The 13248-nt window shown below is 47.4% G+C and overlaps 1 protein-coding gene across 1 annotated transcript in view; it reads left to right on the top strand.

The window, feature by feature from the left end:
• Positions 1-7109: 7109 nt before the first annotated feature.
• Positions 7110-13248, top strand: part of B4GALNT3 (beta-1,4-N-acetyl-galactosaminyltransferase 3) — a 67014-nt gene continuing 60875 nt past the window's right edge. The window contains 1 exon segment of the mRNA XM_050898989.1: positions 7110-7257. Within this exon segment, the coding sequence (XP_050754946.1) occupies positions 7110-7257 (148 nt within the window).

The raw sequence follows: 13248 nt of genomic DNA, 5'->3' as shown, positions 1-13248 counted from the left end.
GAAATTACAGTAGTGCTGATCTGTAAATCCATTTTATTTGGAAGCTTGAATATTTGTCCAAGGGCAGGAAGCACAAAGTATTGTACATGCTCTTTCTGTGTGACGTGAAATGTTGCTTTATGTTGCCAAAACAAATGTGGACCTTCAAGCAAAGAACTGCTTTAAAAAGCCAAGTGCTTTCTACCACTGACAGCTACCCTTTAAGATTTCAGTAAAGAATTATTGGTATTTCCAAAAGGGTTTCCTGGGAAAGATTCCAAGACCTATGTCAGTCAATTTTCTTCCACAATTTTTGAGTAGAATACAAAAAATGGCATTTACTCCACAGACTAATGAGCTTTTTTTGCTAATTTAAGATAGTAATGTGTGACTTGTATCATTCCAATACAACTAAATGCCAGGTTATATGTGTAGGAGCACAGAATTTGAAAGATCTCCAAAATGGCTGATTCTAGGAATATGGAGACTATCCTACAGAGGATTAAAGGTTAGAACTGTACAAATGTTCCTGTTGTAAGCCAAGACACTAAAATGTTTCTTGCATAAATAGGAGAAGAATGAGCAGTAGGGCAAAACTTTATTATTGGGTAGCCTTATTTAGGTAAGGAAGGAGTGCATACATTTCAGAAAGGATGTTGAAATAGTGGGTAAGGCACAGAACCACAGATGATTCAGCAGAAGAGAAAAGGTTGTGCAAGAGCTCATATTGTATTACATTAAGAAGACTGATTAATATACATGTGTATTGAAGATTAAAAACTACCAAAGGCCTCTCTATCCCAGCAGAGAAAAGCTGAGCAAGAACCAGTAGCCTGAACCTGAAGTTAATAAAAAAAAAAAAGCACACATTTTTAACAGGAAGATTGCGCTTTTTCCCTCGTTATAACAAACTATTTGCGGAGGTAACATTCTCCGCCTCTATCTTCAAATGAAAAAATGATTGCATCTCTGGAGAAGGTAGCTTGTTTTAATAAGTTACTGGGTTTGACACATTAGAACTTAATGAAATATAATGACGTGAACTAACAGGAAATCATTTAATGGTTCCTTCTGGCTTTAAACCTACGATTTATTTATATGCAATATTTGTAGGAGTTTTTCAGCGCTCACGCAGTTGCCTTAATTATAGGAACGTATGCTGTGTCAGCTCACCCTACACAGTGAGGTTACACAAGGTAAAAAAAACAAAAAAAAAAAAAAAATTCACTTATGATCTTCCTATACCACAACTTGCAGTAATTCCCAAATTAATTGATGCTGTGAAAAGCTTAGAAAGGCAGATTAACAGCAGCCACAGTTCTGATAGCTGTCAGAATAAATCTAAATAATAGTATATACTTGTATGCAATGGCTGTACTTAAATTGCTTACGTAAGTAGTAGTATCAATTCAGAAACACGCACATTTTACCAGTATGGATGGACTCTGTGGGCAGCCTAATATTCTGGAATTGTAATGTCTCTATGTAGGCCAGGAAGTAATTCTTTGATAATCAGATACTTTTTTGAAACTACCTGGGAGCAACCCCCCTGTGTACTTTGTTCTGGCAGATCTGTTCATGTTCGTGAAAAGCGATGTCGCTCAGACTTTTAATTACAGCCCACAAACAAGTTTAATTCTGCTACACTAGAATGTATTTGTGCGTGCTCAGTCAAAATCCTAATAAAGATGTCTCATTTGTCCCCATTCAAAGTGGCGTCATAGGTCATTTGTATATAAGAGACACTTTAAATTTTTTTTCTCATTTTTCCACAATATTTTGCTTTTAGATTCCCAAGTTGCTTTGAATTGTGAGAAATATCCCCTTTACTCCCTAAACAGTTATTCTTAAATTTACAAGTCTAGCTGTAGAAGTACACGCATTTTTTAGCATGTGGACTGGGATTATGTACCAAAACATACTTGGATACAGCATAGAAGGCGTGAGAGGTGGAAGCTGCAATGATTCCTTTTGGCTGCTGTGTTCGTAGGGTTTAGGCACAAAGAACAAAGTTTGGTTCGATTCTTATGTTGCATCAAAAGTTTAGGACTTCGTGTCTGAAACAGGCCATCGGAGGTAGCCGGAATTTAACCCACTGGCAGGAAACATTTCTGCTATGACTGAAGTATTTGAGAGGAGTGGGGTGGACTTCTGATATTTCCCACTTAGCACCAAATGAACCGTTTGGAGAAAGGGCATCTTTGAATACAAGTTAGAGTGGCTGCCCTTCAAGTAAGCTCCAAAAATATAGCTTTGTAAACAGAGCCCTCAATGGGGTTGACTGTTCACTTATACTGACTAAATTGCATGTTTTAAGAATTGTGATGCTGTTGGATTGTGGACAGATTACAAATGTGTACAGATAATTTGTTTTTATTCAGAAAACCCAGAGAGGCTTTCAACACAGAAGTGTTTCAATGTTAAAGCAAGACAATGATTAACTACGCAGGCCTGAAGGGTTTCATTGTTGAAATGGGTTCGATTTGAATAAAAAGCTCTGGATTTACCCTGGTGACGCACGTCCAGGATGTGCCAGATTTTCCTGTATTGATTCAGAGATCAAATTGCCTTTCTTTCACTGTAAACACCTCGGTATAGAGTCACTTCTCAACTGTCCAGTAAAACAGTTTTTTTTCCTCTTCAGTGCTAGCTTGGGTGCATAGAAGTCTGCTCGGTGTCGTCACAGGGAGAGCTGCTCAGCTTTGTGTTCTGTAGTGTCCCTAATAAAATGACTGCGGCACATCTTTGGAACTTCTTGAAACTTAAGGATGATGAGCACAGTCTGGTATTTTTAAGACAGGGGAAGGAGGAAACTTAGGCAAGACGTTAGTCAGATTTGAAAACATGGATTTCCAAAATGATCAAATACATAGATACATCTTTCCTTATGGTAAATGGAAAAATGTCTTTCCTCAGGGTAAAACCCTGAAAAGTCTTGTGAAAGTTCTCAGCTTAAAGTATATAAAAACTTTTTTCTGGAAGTACAAACATGTGCTCTAGATATTGAGAGATTGTTCTGATGTGCAGAAAGCGATTCAGGCCAATTCATGGGGCAGGACCTGCAGTAAGGAGGTGCTCCTAGAGCTATTGGGTGAAGTTCCTGTAAAAATGTGTCCTTTGACAAGGACAGCTGAAAAGGAAGGGCAGCCATTTCTACGTAATTTTATCTGGGCAGCAAGGGATTGAGACCTATGAAAAGAGAGTTACACGGTGAAAAGACAGAGTCGTGAATGAGGCTTTCCACCCAGGCAGGTGAGTTGTAGGAGAGCAATGGTGTGACCACGATGCTGTCAGCCAAAGTCGGAATGGAGGGAGCATAGCCATGTGAACAGTGAAAGCGGGAGGAAGTCTCAAACCCCGGCTCAGGCCAGTTCATACAAATGTTGGCAGCATAACTGTATTGGTAAAAATCACATTGCTGAGTAATATAACTGCATTAGGAAAACCCACCGTATCAGCACAACGTAACCGGGCAAGAAGGTCCTGTTGCTAATAGTTTGTTAATCACAGGACCACACTGGTTCCCTTACTGTGATGTTAAGCTGCAGCGTTGACAGGGATTTTTCTGGGATAGCTCCACCAGTAATGCCTTGTAGAGCCCAGTCCATTCCTGAGGAGCCACAAAGGGAAATAATAGGGAACTGTGTCTTCAGAGACTGCCTTTTCCTCTTAGAAACACTTCTGCCTTTGAGCCGTTTCGATTATGAATGTTGAGATGAAGTCATTGTTTGTGCTTCAGAGCATGGCTGAGGTCAGGAAGAGGGGTCTGGAGCCACCGGGGTGGTGAAAGCTAGGGACAGTTGGGTATCTTTGGTGTGGAGCTGGTAATTAGTGTTAAAATGAAAATTACACAAGAAGAAAGAAGGGAAGGAGCAAGCGGCAGATAATTGAACCTTTGGGGAGCCTGCAGAGAAAGGATGTTGGCACAGAGCTAAAAGTAATTTACAGAACAGAGAAACAGTTGTTAGATAACTAGAAGCAAAAGCGTAACACGAAGAGGCAGGGATGCGCAGAGACGGAGCTAGAGAGGGGAGCCGGGAGGAACAGGAGATGCGTGTCGTTAAGTGCTGCACTCGTATCAAAGGCTGCTTTTATCATGAGGAAACATAGCTGAAATAGAAAACAAACAAAGGCACAAACAAAGCAAAAGATACTCCAGTCGGCTCATCTGGCAAGTCGTCAGTTTCTTTGAAGTGGGTATTCAGGGTAGGCTAGGAGGGGCGTATCCTGAAGCGAGCAGCGATCTCTCCGATGTTCAAGGATGGTCCGTCAGGGCAATCAGTGGTGTCAGCTCCCTGTCTGAGTCACCTAAATATGACACGGACCCTATTCCTGCATCACCTGCTTCCAGCTCACCTGCTGTTTTTTTCCCTAATGGGGTTGACGCCAGCGTACGGGATTATTACAAGCTGTAGTTTCCACCGCTACCGTATTGCACCCAGTGAAGATGAGAGCTACGGAGGTCTGGGCACGCACTTGTGTGACTTGGGACGCTTGAGATATTGGGAATACAAGACTGCTGGTAGACTTGGGATAAAAACATTTATGTGAGGTGTTTTTAAAACATTACTGTAAGTGATAATCTTACTCCTGGGCATCAGTGCTTTCTGCGATGAATAAGTGGTCCAAAATAAATTACTTCAAGTACAGTGTAGGGCTCTTCAAATTCCTCATTCCACTATTTATTACACATCCAGATTAATTTTGTTCCTTAATATTGTTCCATTGTAACTATATTGTAACAGATAGACATCAACATGCCACACATTTCCTTTTTCTTCAGAGACAAGCTTTTCTGTATCTTCATTATAGCGTATTTCTGTCAGGAAAAAGATTTTGTTTCTTTACAAGTTAACAACACTACTGTTAGCCTATGATTTCACTTTCCCCTCCCCTCCATTTTAGTACCATGTTCACAGGAGAAAAATGTGCTTACTTATGTTAATATTTGAGTATGCAACAAAGTTTCAACAAAGTGCAGTTGCCATTTTTGAAACTTAAGGTTGTTCATTTAAGAAATGCAGACAACTTCCTGGTAAGAATACATCATTCAATTCTCATTCTCTAAATGGTAAATAAAGTTTAGTTTAGTTCCCTATTTATTACACATTTTCCCTAGTATTTTCTCTCTTTTTTTGAACAAATACGAAAAAATGGGTTTATTTCTCTCGTGCTGGAAAAAACCCAAACCAACACACCACCAAAAAACTTCAACAGTGAGTGTCATACCCTTATATGAGATTTCTGCCTTGCAATGATTAAACTGGCGCACAGCTTCAAGTTTTTACTCGTACGGGTACTGGTGGTGGCTGGGCCTCGGCAGCCCTTTCTGTTTGCGCCAGAGGAAGTGGCACCATGATTCAGGCGTGGATGGGTGCCGCGTGGATCCGCAGCCTCTGGCAAGGTAGGGAGGAGGAACGCAAGTGTTGCATCCTCAAAAGCTGCAGAATGGACCTTGTCCCCGGGGAGGCATTGGGGCACGAGGGCAGAGCCGCCCACCAGCCTCCCACACCCCAGGATTTTTTCCATCTTGAGAACCGTCATGTCTTTCCACCTCCACAGTGATGTATAAAACCCTCTGGATGCACTTTCCTGAAACAAGAGAAATCTCTCCAACACAGAGCTGAAGGGAGATGGCTCTGAAACCTTTGTGAGACATTCAGAAAAAGGAAACCTATCGTCCGTCTGTCCATCCCAATGTGTGATGGGTAATAGCAGGGTCTCTAGGTGCTGCCTGGGCACCGGGAACACAGTGTTCAGCACTTGATGTCAGGGACTACAGATGCTGCTTCTGCCCCCAACCAGTGCAACACCTGGGATACCGGCACTCTGCCAATATCAGCCTGTCCCTGCTGAGACTCAGACCGCTATCCCGTGGCCCTCTATGCCGTTCAAAAGGCCTTTGGCACATTTTCTAAGGCTAAATAATGGCGAGCATCCTTTTGTGCAGCCTCTCGCTTCAGAAGGCTGCTGTGAAAGGAAGCTGGACCCTCAAAAAAAGGTCTATCATGGTTGCACGCATTTTAAAAATTAACTTCAGCCTGAGGGTTGCTCTTCACGGTTGTGTGCAGCACAGCAGCTGCATCTGTGCAGCAGCAGAGCTGTGAAGGAGAACAGTTGGTGCCGGTGACCCAACACCCGCACCATACATGTTTGGAAAGAGGTTATTCTGGACTAGCTCCCCAGCTGGATGCATTGTGTGCATCCCAGACAGCATCTTCCAGTTTAGTTTCACCCAGGAGGAATCCAGTTTGCATCCTCTGAGACTGCTTGGCGATGTGAACCGAACCAACAGCATGGGGGGGACAGCTGGGAGAGTCACTTCAAAAGCGCGCTTGAGATGTGAAATGAAACACTAAGCACCCCCAAGGAAGGTCCTGGTCTTCATGTGGCCCTCCAACGTCCTCCCTCTGGTGGGTCTGAACAGTGTAACATCGCATCTGGTCAGCTGCTTCAGAAAGCAGATTCGGAGGCTTCATCAGCCCTGTTCCTCCTGACTGAGCAAAGCGCTTTGAAGTAAATACACTTGTTGCACCAGGTGAAAGACACTTTAAAACGGATTCAACTGTGTGTAACTGTGAATTTGAATCGCCCCGCTCTCGTTCCGCTTCCCTCCGCGCAGAGGAGTTATCATCTCCCGTCCTCTCACCGGAGGGATCCACCAAAGCTCCCCCCGGCACGAAAACCGGCTCTGAGGAGAATTTGGAGCTGGGGGCAGCGTGCCCGCCTCCTCCGCCACCGAAGCGGCTTTCCTGTCGCCTTGGCGGACAGGGAGCGGAGACCTCTGGCAGCGCTGACCCCGCGGGACTCCCGCGGCCCGGGCGGAGACGGCTCCGCTCCCGGCGCCCGCCAGCCCCTAGAGCGGCCGGGGGGAGGATGACGGGGGCAGTACCGCCGCCGCCGCGGAGCCCCCGGCTCGGCCCCCGCGGGGCGGAGGCAGGTGCGGGGGGCGGTGGCAGAGCCCGGCCGGGAGCTGCCCCCGCGGGGGCGCGGCGCCGCCCCGCACCTGGGCCCGCCCCGCGGAGGAGGGGGGGGAGTCCGAGGCAGCGGCGCCGAGCCGTGCCGGTGCGGCGCGGCGGCGGGAGCATGCCTCGGGGCGGCGGCGGGGGCCGGGCGCCCTGAGCGGCGCCATGCGGGGCCGGCTGCTGGCGCGGCTGCGGCGGCGGCGGCGGCTGCTGCGGCTGCTGCTGGCCCTAGGCGCGCTGGCCCTGGGGCTCTGGGCCGCTTACCTGGAGCTGGTGGCGGCGGCGGCCGGCGGCGGGGCTCCCCCGGACCGCAGTGAGTTACCCCGCGGGACCCCAGGGGAGGGGAAGGCAGGGCGGGGGGGTCCCGTCCCGTCCCGTCCCGTCCCGTCCCGTCCCGTCCCTCGCAGGCCGGCGCGGTCCCGGGCTCCCCCGGGCGCTCCGTCCCGCTCGGGAGCACGGTGCAGTGCCCCGTTTCCAGGCCGGCCGGGGAAGAGGGGGCTGCGCTGCAGCGGCGGGCGGCAGAGCGCTGCCGGCGAGCCGGGAGCTGCTTCTTGGGGAGCCCTCGGGGACGGAGGTGGGTTTTGTCCCCCGGGAAGGAGATGGATGTTGGGGGTTTTCGCTTTTCTGCCTTTGGCCTGTCGGCTCTCACCCTCTGCTCTGTCAGGAGACCTGTCAAAATGTGACCTTCCTGGAATTGCAGAGCCCGGAGTCACGGCTTTGAGGTGTCTCTTGTTCTCGGTGCTCTGGTGCTAACCTGGAAGACAGCAAAGATGCTTTGAATATTGCTTTGATGAGAGAAGAAGTGTATGCAAAGGAGGAGGGAATGCATACCCTGGAGATGCACACCACTCGCCTAGTAATGGGTTCATTTTGTGCAAACTTTTAGGAGTAAAGTAGGGCTGATACTACGTGCAGTTAGCTTCTTTTTTTCCGAAGTAGAGGAAAACAGTTATTTCTATCAGTGTCGTGTGGGTCTTTATGCTGCTTTTCTTTTTTACAGTTACAAGAAAGTTTTGAATGGCCCAAGGTCTTGTAAAACCCTATGGTGGTGTTGCTGCTGTTTTTAAAATAATATCAGTGCTTGGTGACAATCTAATTTGATAGTAGTTTTTCAAATCCATGTGAGCATTTAACTATTAATACTTTTCAGCATCTTGGTCCCTTCATTACACATTATAAACCCCCTGATTCTTATTCCCATAAGTCAGGCTTGGTTTCAGTCTTGAAGCTTTAGACTGTGGCTGTGCAAGGAGCTCCACGAACGTCTACTCCCACAAAATCCATTACAGAACTTCAGCTTGTCCATTTGTTCCGTATTGTATGTGACGTTGAGGCTAAAAACACGTATTTATTGTTCCAGCAGCGTAAGAGATCTGATTTCTTTGGCTAAGATAAATCCTCTAGTTATAATCTGCTTTTAATGCCTGGTGGAATTAGCTGGGACATGAAAAGATGGGTTGCGCTACAAGTCTCCTTCGCGTTACATCTTTCATGCAATCTAGCCAAGCCTCTTACCATACACCACTTTGCCAATACCCCCAAAGATCCTTAGAGAAGGCTGTAGAGGTATGTAGAGGACTTCTGCGGTGCAGCAAGGTAGAAAACAAACCACTCAGAGGTATTTAAAATAGTGGTTGTAAGGAGAGAGGGGCCAAGTCAGGTATTTGGAGCCGTACAGCTGACAGTCCTTTTGCTGCCAGCCATGCAAAGGGAGAGGGAGGGGTTGGGAGAAACAGGCAGAGAGCATGAGGGCAGAAGAGATGCGCAGGAGCAAACAACTTTTCTTATGAATTGGGTTCTTCCTCTTTGCTTTTAGACAGGGTTATTTTTACATCTCTGTTATAAAAGTCATTCTGTTTTAAGACTGAAACTGGAAACAGTGACATGACTACGGTAACTACCAACTAAAACAGAAGATGAGGAAAATTAATTACATTATATTAAAGTTCAATTATATAAAAGTCCAGATTCTCCCAAATCCATCAGAGACGTTGTTGCTCATTGCATGCAGAAGGCATTTAAACGCTTCTGGAAAGGGTGGGAGGGTGAAACCCTCCGGCAGGCAGCTCCTCGTGGCTCTGCAGCATCACGGAGGGAGAGCAGCTGTGCCCGGAGAGCCGAGGCTCTGCGAGCGCGCTGGGCACTTGGCGTCATGTTTTCCTGGCCTTGTGGCCAGGATCCTGGAACCTGCTAACAGGAGGAAGGTTAATCTGTGACCCTCCCCACCCTTCCTCTTGCCCCAGTACCTCTAAAAGACTGTTTTGTTTTAAGAGAAACCAGAAGTCAGAGTGAAAGACAAATGGTATTTGTTTTCTTTTGGCTGTTAAAACTAAGTAATGTTTTCTTCTCTGGGGACTGGCGCAACTGCGTTTGTGACTCCATGTGGTGACTTTCCAGAGATCCCAGGGAGCTGGTGTAGGAGGGAGTGACTCTCAGAGCAATTAATACTTTTCCCCTCTCCTTTCTGCATTGTTTTCTGGCACGTGTCCCAGGTGGGAACCCTACTTTAAGTCACACCTGGGACCAACCAAGAACTACCACCTCAACTTATCTGATGCAACAGCCTCCCCAGTTATTAATGATAAAATACAAAGGCTGTTTATTGGGTAATTTTTCTGGGCAAAAGGCTGAGAGGCTCCCTCCATTGGGGCCAGAAAGCTGAAGAGCTGCCGGGCTTTGGAAGGAGGTCTGCAGGAGATCACTGCTTCCATCTCCTATGTCTGTAACAGTTTCTTCTTGTCTCCCTAAAAGGCATGGCAGAACAGCCTGTGTATGGAAAGCCAAGTATGTTTTCTCTTTCCAGAGAGGTGAGCCCTCCTCTTGCAAGGCTGTAAGGAGTCACAGAAAATACTCCCTTTCCTCTCAGCCACACATGGGATGGATCACAAGCCACTGTGATGCCCCCACGCCACCCCTGCTCCCGGGTCAGCGCCTTAGAGCAAGTCTCCAGGCACGGTGGATTCTCCCCAGCTTCATGCTCCTCTCCTCCACTTCCCCCACCAGATCAGTGTGTGGTGGAGGAAGCAAATGTCAGATGGCCTGGGTGTGAGTGTTTGAGTAAGGGATGCTTAAAAATTGAGGCCCTGATTCTCCTCCCTTTATGTATATGCAGCTCTGCTATGCAACAAAGTTAAGCATATAAATAAGTTTGGATGAAAGAGAACAAAGGGCCTAGGAGAATATGCTGTAATCATTGGTACCCATTGGCTTCCATGGTGCTGCATCACCGTATGCTGGGAGAGGCTCTGGCTGTGAGGTTCATTTTGCTGTAACATTAAAGTCAAAGGTTGAAGGACCAGCCTGAGGTGCAGAATTAGTGCTCGGTATCCCCCATGGGTTGGGACTGATGCGTGCCTAAGTTGATCTGGGCCCTTTTCTAGCTGTCAGGGAGGTTTGGGATGGGCTGGACAGGAACGGATGATAGTATGGGCTCTCATGAGTGATATGTTTCCTTTGAAGGTGATGCTGAAATAAGCAGTCGGTCTGGTAAAAAAAAAAAAATGTTTTTTCTTGTGATGTGACTGCATCAAGGTATTCCTACATATTCTTCCCAGGGAGCCTTATTGACAGGACTGTTGTCTCTCATGGGCAGGAGGGTGTTTCTGTTCCTGTTGTTGTTGTGGGGCTTGCCTTTTTTTCTTTTCTCCTCTCTCTCTCTTTTCTCCTCTCTCTCTTTTCTTTTCTGTATATTTGGCTGGTCTGCTGCCCAATAGGTATTTATAGGAATCTTAAAACATGTTTACAGCTGAGTGAAGAAAAACAAGCAGGCTGATGTGAGTTGAAGACGGGCACAACTCTCCTCACATGAAATGTGGCCTGTTGTCATCCAAAACAAGTTGTAACAGGCAGGACACTGCCTCCCTGCCAAGAAGCCCGAGGAGCTGGAGACAGTCTGTTTACTCCCGCTGCTGATGGGCACTAACCTCTGTGGAGTGGGCTCTCCAGTAGAAATGTTTTTTCTCGTCCTTACTAGCTGCTACACAGCACGCTTCGCTCCTGCAAGTGAATGCTGGAGACAGGAAACTTTCTTATTTCAAGGGTGAATGAGGTGTTGGGGAGGGAGAAAATACCAGTAAAGCACAGAGCAGCCAGGTCTGGAGAGCGAGTCCTGCACCCTGCCTTTACTGCTGTAATGCCGTTGGCTTGGCAGCACGGCTGGAAGAGGCAAGGGCAGGGGCAGGTCTTCCTCAGGGAAGATCCCCACCCCAAAACACTGCCTCTTCCCAGAGCTGCTGCAATGCTCTGTTTGGATGGAAAGGCGGGTGGGTCGGGGACCTCCTCCTGCTACTTCTGTTTTTCTCTTCTGTGCCCAGCAGTGCCTCACCTCGCCCACCCATGCAGAAAGGTATGACTCTGAGGGAACAAGGCTGGCGTCAGCGAGCCATGCTTGCAGGCAAGGAGGATGTGCAACGATCCCCCTTTGCTTTAAAACCTTGTGTCAACATAGTAAAAGTGAATCCCAGTCCCTGAAGAAACTTGGAGGTGAGGTCATTCCCAGCCGTTGCTCTGCAGACTCTGTTTTTTCTGCTGCAAAGACCATGGTATCTCGGGAAACTATAAATCACCTGCACTGATTTCTTTTATTGCAGGTATGAGCGTCACACTGAGCCAGGCACAAGCAGGGTGTGCAGGATTAGATTAGATTGCTGGGAGGTGCAGCTTGTAGGAACATGGGATTGGGGGGCCCTTCTTTAACCTGCCTCTCCCGGCTGCTTCAACCTGCCCCTGTTCCTCCACATTTTATTGTTGCGTGTAAATAACACTGGGAGTGTGTTATCTTCCTATCTTGGATTGTGACAGGTGGTTTCTGACTTACTTCTACTGTCTCAGACTGCTGCTTTTCTAACTCAGTAGCGTGCAGTCCCGCTCTCTGAAGTGGGAAATAGGAGGAGTTCAGAAGAAACCATGGAGATGTGCGAGTAAAAAGGTCCTTATGGCAAGACTTCCACCTCCCCAGTATGTACCTCTTTAGTGTCCCTTTCCTTCCCCAGAAAATTGGTTTCTTACCCCCCCGCCATGGTGAGCTCTCTGATGTTCAGGCATCCAGGCTACTACAAAGCAGTGCGAGTTGCTTACAAACTGACCCGCGTGTTGGAGTGAATGGGCAGGTGCATGTGTTTGTATTAGAAAAGTCGCTGGCAGAAAGCTGAAGTTGCTCATTTAATGTAATGCATCGACTTCATTCTCTAGCCTCCCTGCCCAGGCACCCTCAGAAGCACCTATGCACAAGGGTGAGCACGCCTACATATGCAGGTTTATTCACATGCGCACAGGCTGCCTTTTGCAATCGCCTGCACCCAAGGTTACTTGCCTGTACATGCACAGTATCGCTCTTTTGCGTAGCTAATTGCGCCAAAGGTTACTGTGCGCCCATGGGGAGAGACTGGACTGTGTGGCTCTCCAGTGGTGGCTGAAGTATCTATTTCCTCTCTGTGGAAACTGCTAACCCAGAGGAAAAGTTAAACTAGGTATCACCCCGAAAGCACCTCATCCTGACTGAAGAAAAGTATTGGCAGGAGGGGAACATCTATACCATGAATTTTGCATATGATATTTCTGTGCGTTTGAAGGCACTAGCGAGACCTTCATTCACGGGGACCTGTGCCAAGCAACACCGTTCCCCAAAGCACGTCGTGGGCTGCTATAGCTGCAGGGAGAAGGATGGGCACTGCAGGTGGGGCAGATTTTTCACTTCCAGGTGGTCAGTTCAGCCTCCCTGGAGGATGATCAGAAGTGCTGTCACATCTTGCTCTGAACTGGTGTATGTAAAGCGAGTCAACATCCCCAGGCCCATATTCACAGCACAGGCTGCTATCACAGACTCAGCGGAGAAGCCAGGGCCACTGAGAGCAATTTGGATCCTACTCTAGCTTGGTTGTGAGGTTCATTGACACAGCAGCTGGGGCATGCCTGGACCTCATGCTAGCTATGCCATACTTGTCCTGGGCCAGTGTATCCTTTCACTGCTGCTGGGGCATGTACTGCAGGTAATTTGTGAACCTGGCTTTTTTCACCTCTTGTCTTGAAGTCAGGTAGGGATTTGACTCTTAGATAACCTTTTTGTGGAGTGGCACTGAGTGCCTGGGTCCCTGTACACTGAGTGAGAGTTGCGAGTGTTTGTTTTCTTGGAACCTGGCCCACAGTTTGTCTGGCCCCAGAAAATCCCCAAATCATTTGCAAAGATTACATATCATCATTATAAATAAACTCTTGCGCTTTATGTACACATTGCCTGTGACAGATTTGTGTAGTGGAGTGCCAACACAGCATGTATTCCTGCACCACACCTTCCTGTCTTGAATCA

Source organism: Gymnogyps californianus, chromosome 1, assembly GCF_018139145.2.
Source record: "Gymnogyps californianus isolate 813 chromosome 1, ASM1813914v2, whole genome shotgun sequence".
Lineage (NCBI taxonomy): Eukaryota > Metazoa > Chordata > Aves > Accipitriformes > Cathartidae > Gymnogyps > Gymnogyps californianus.
Note: the sequence above shows the minus strand (reverse complement) of the source record. Positions and strands in the feature narration are given on the sequence as shown.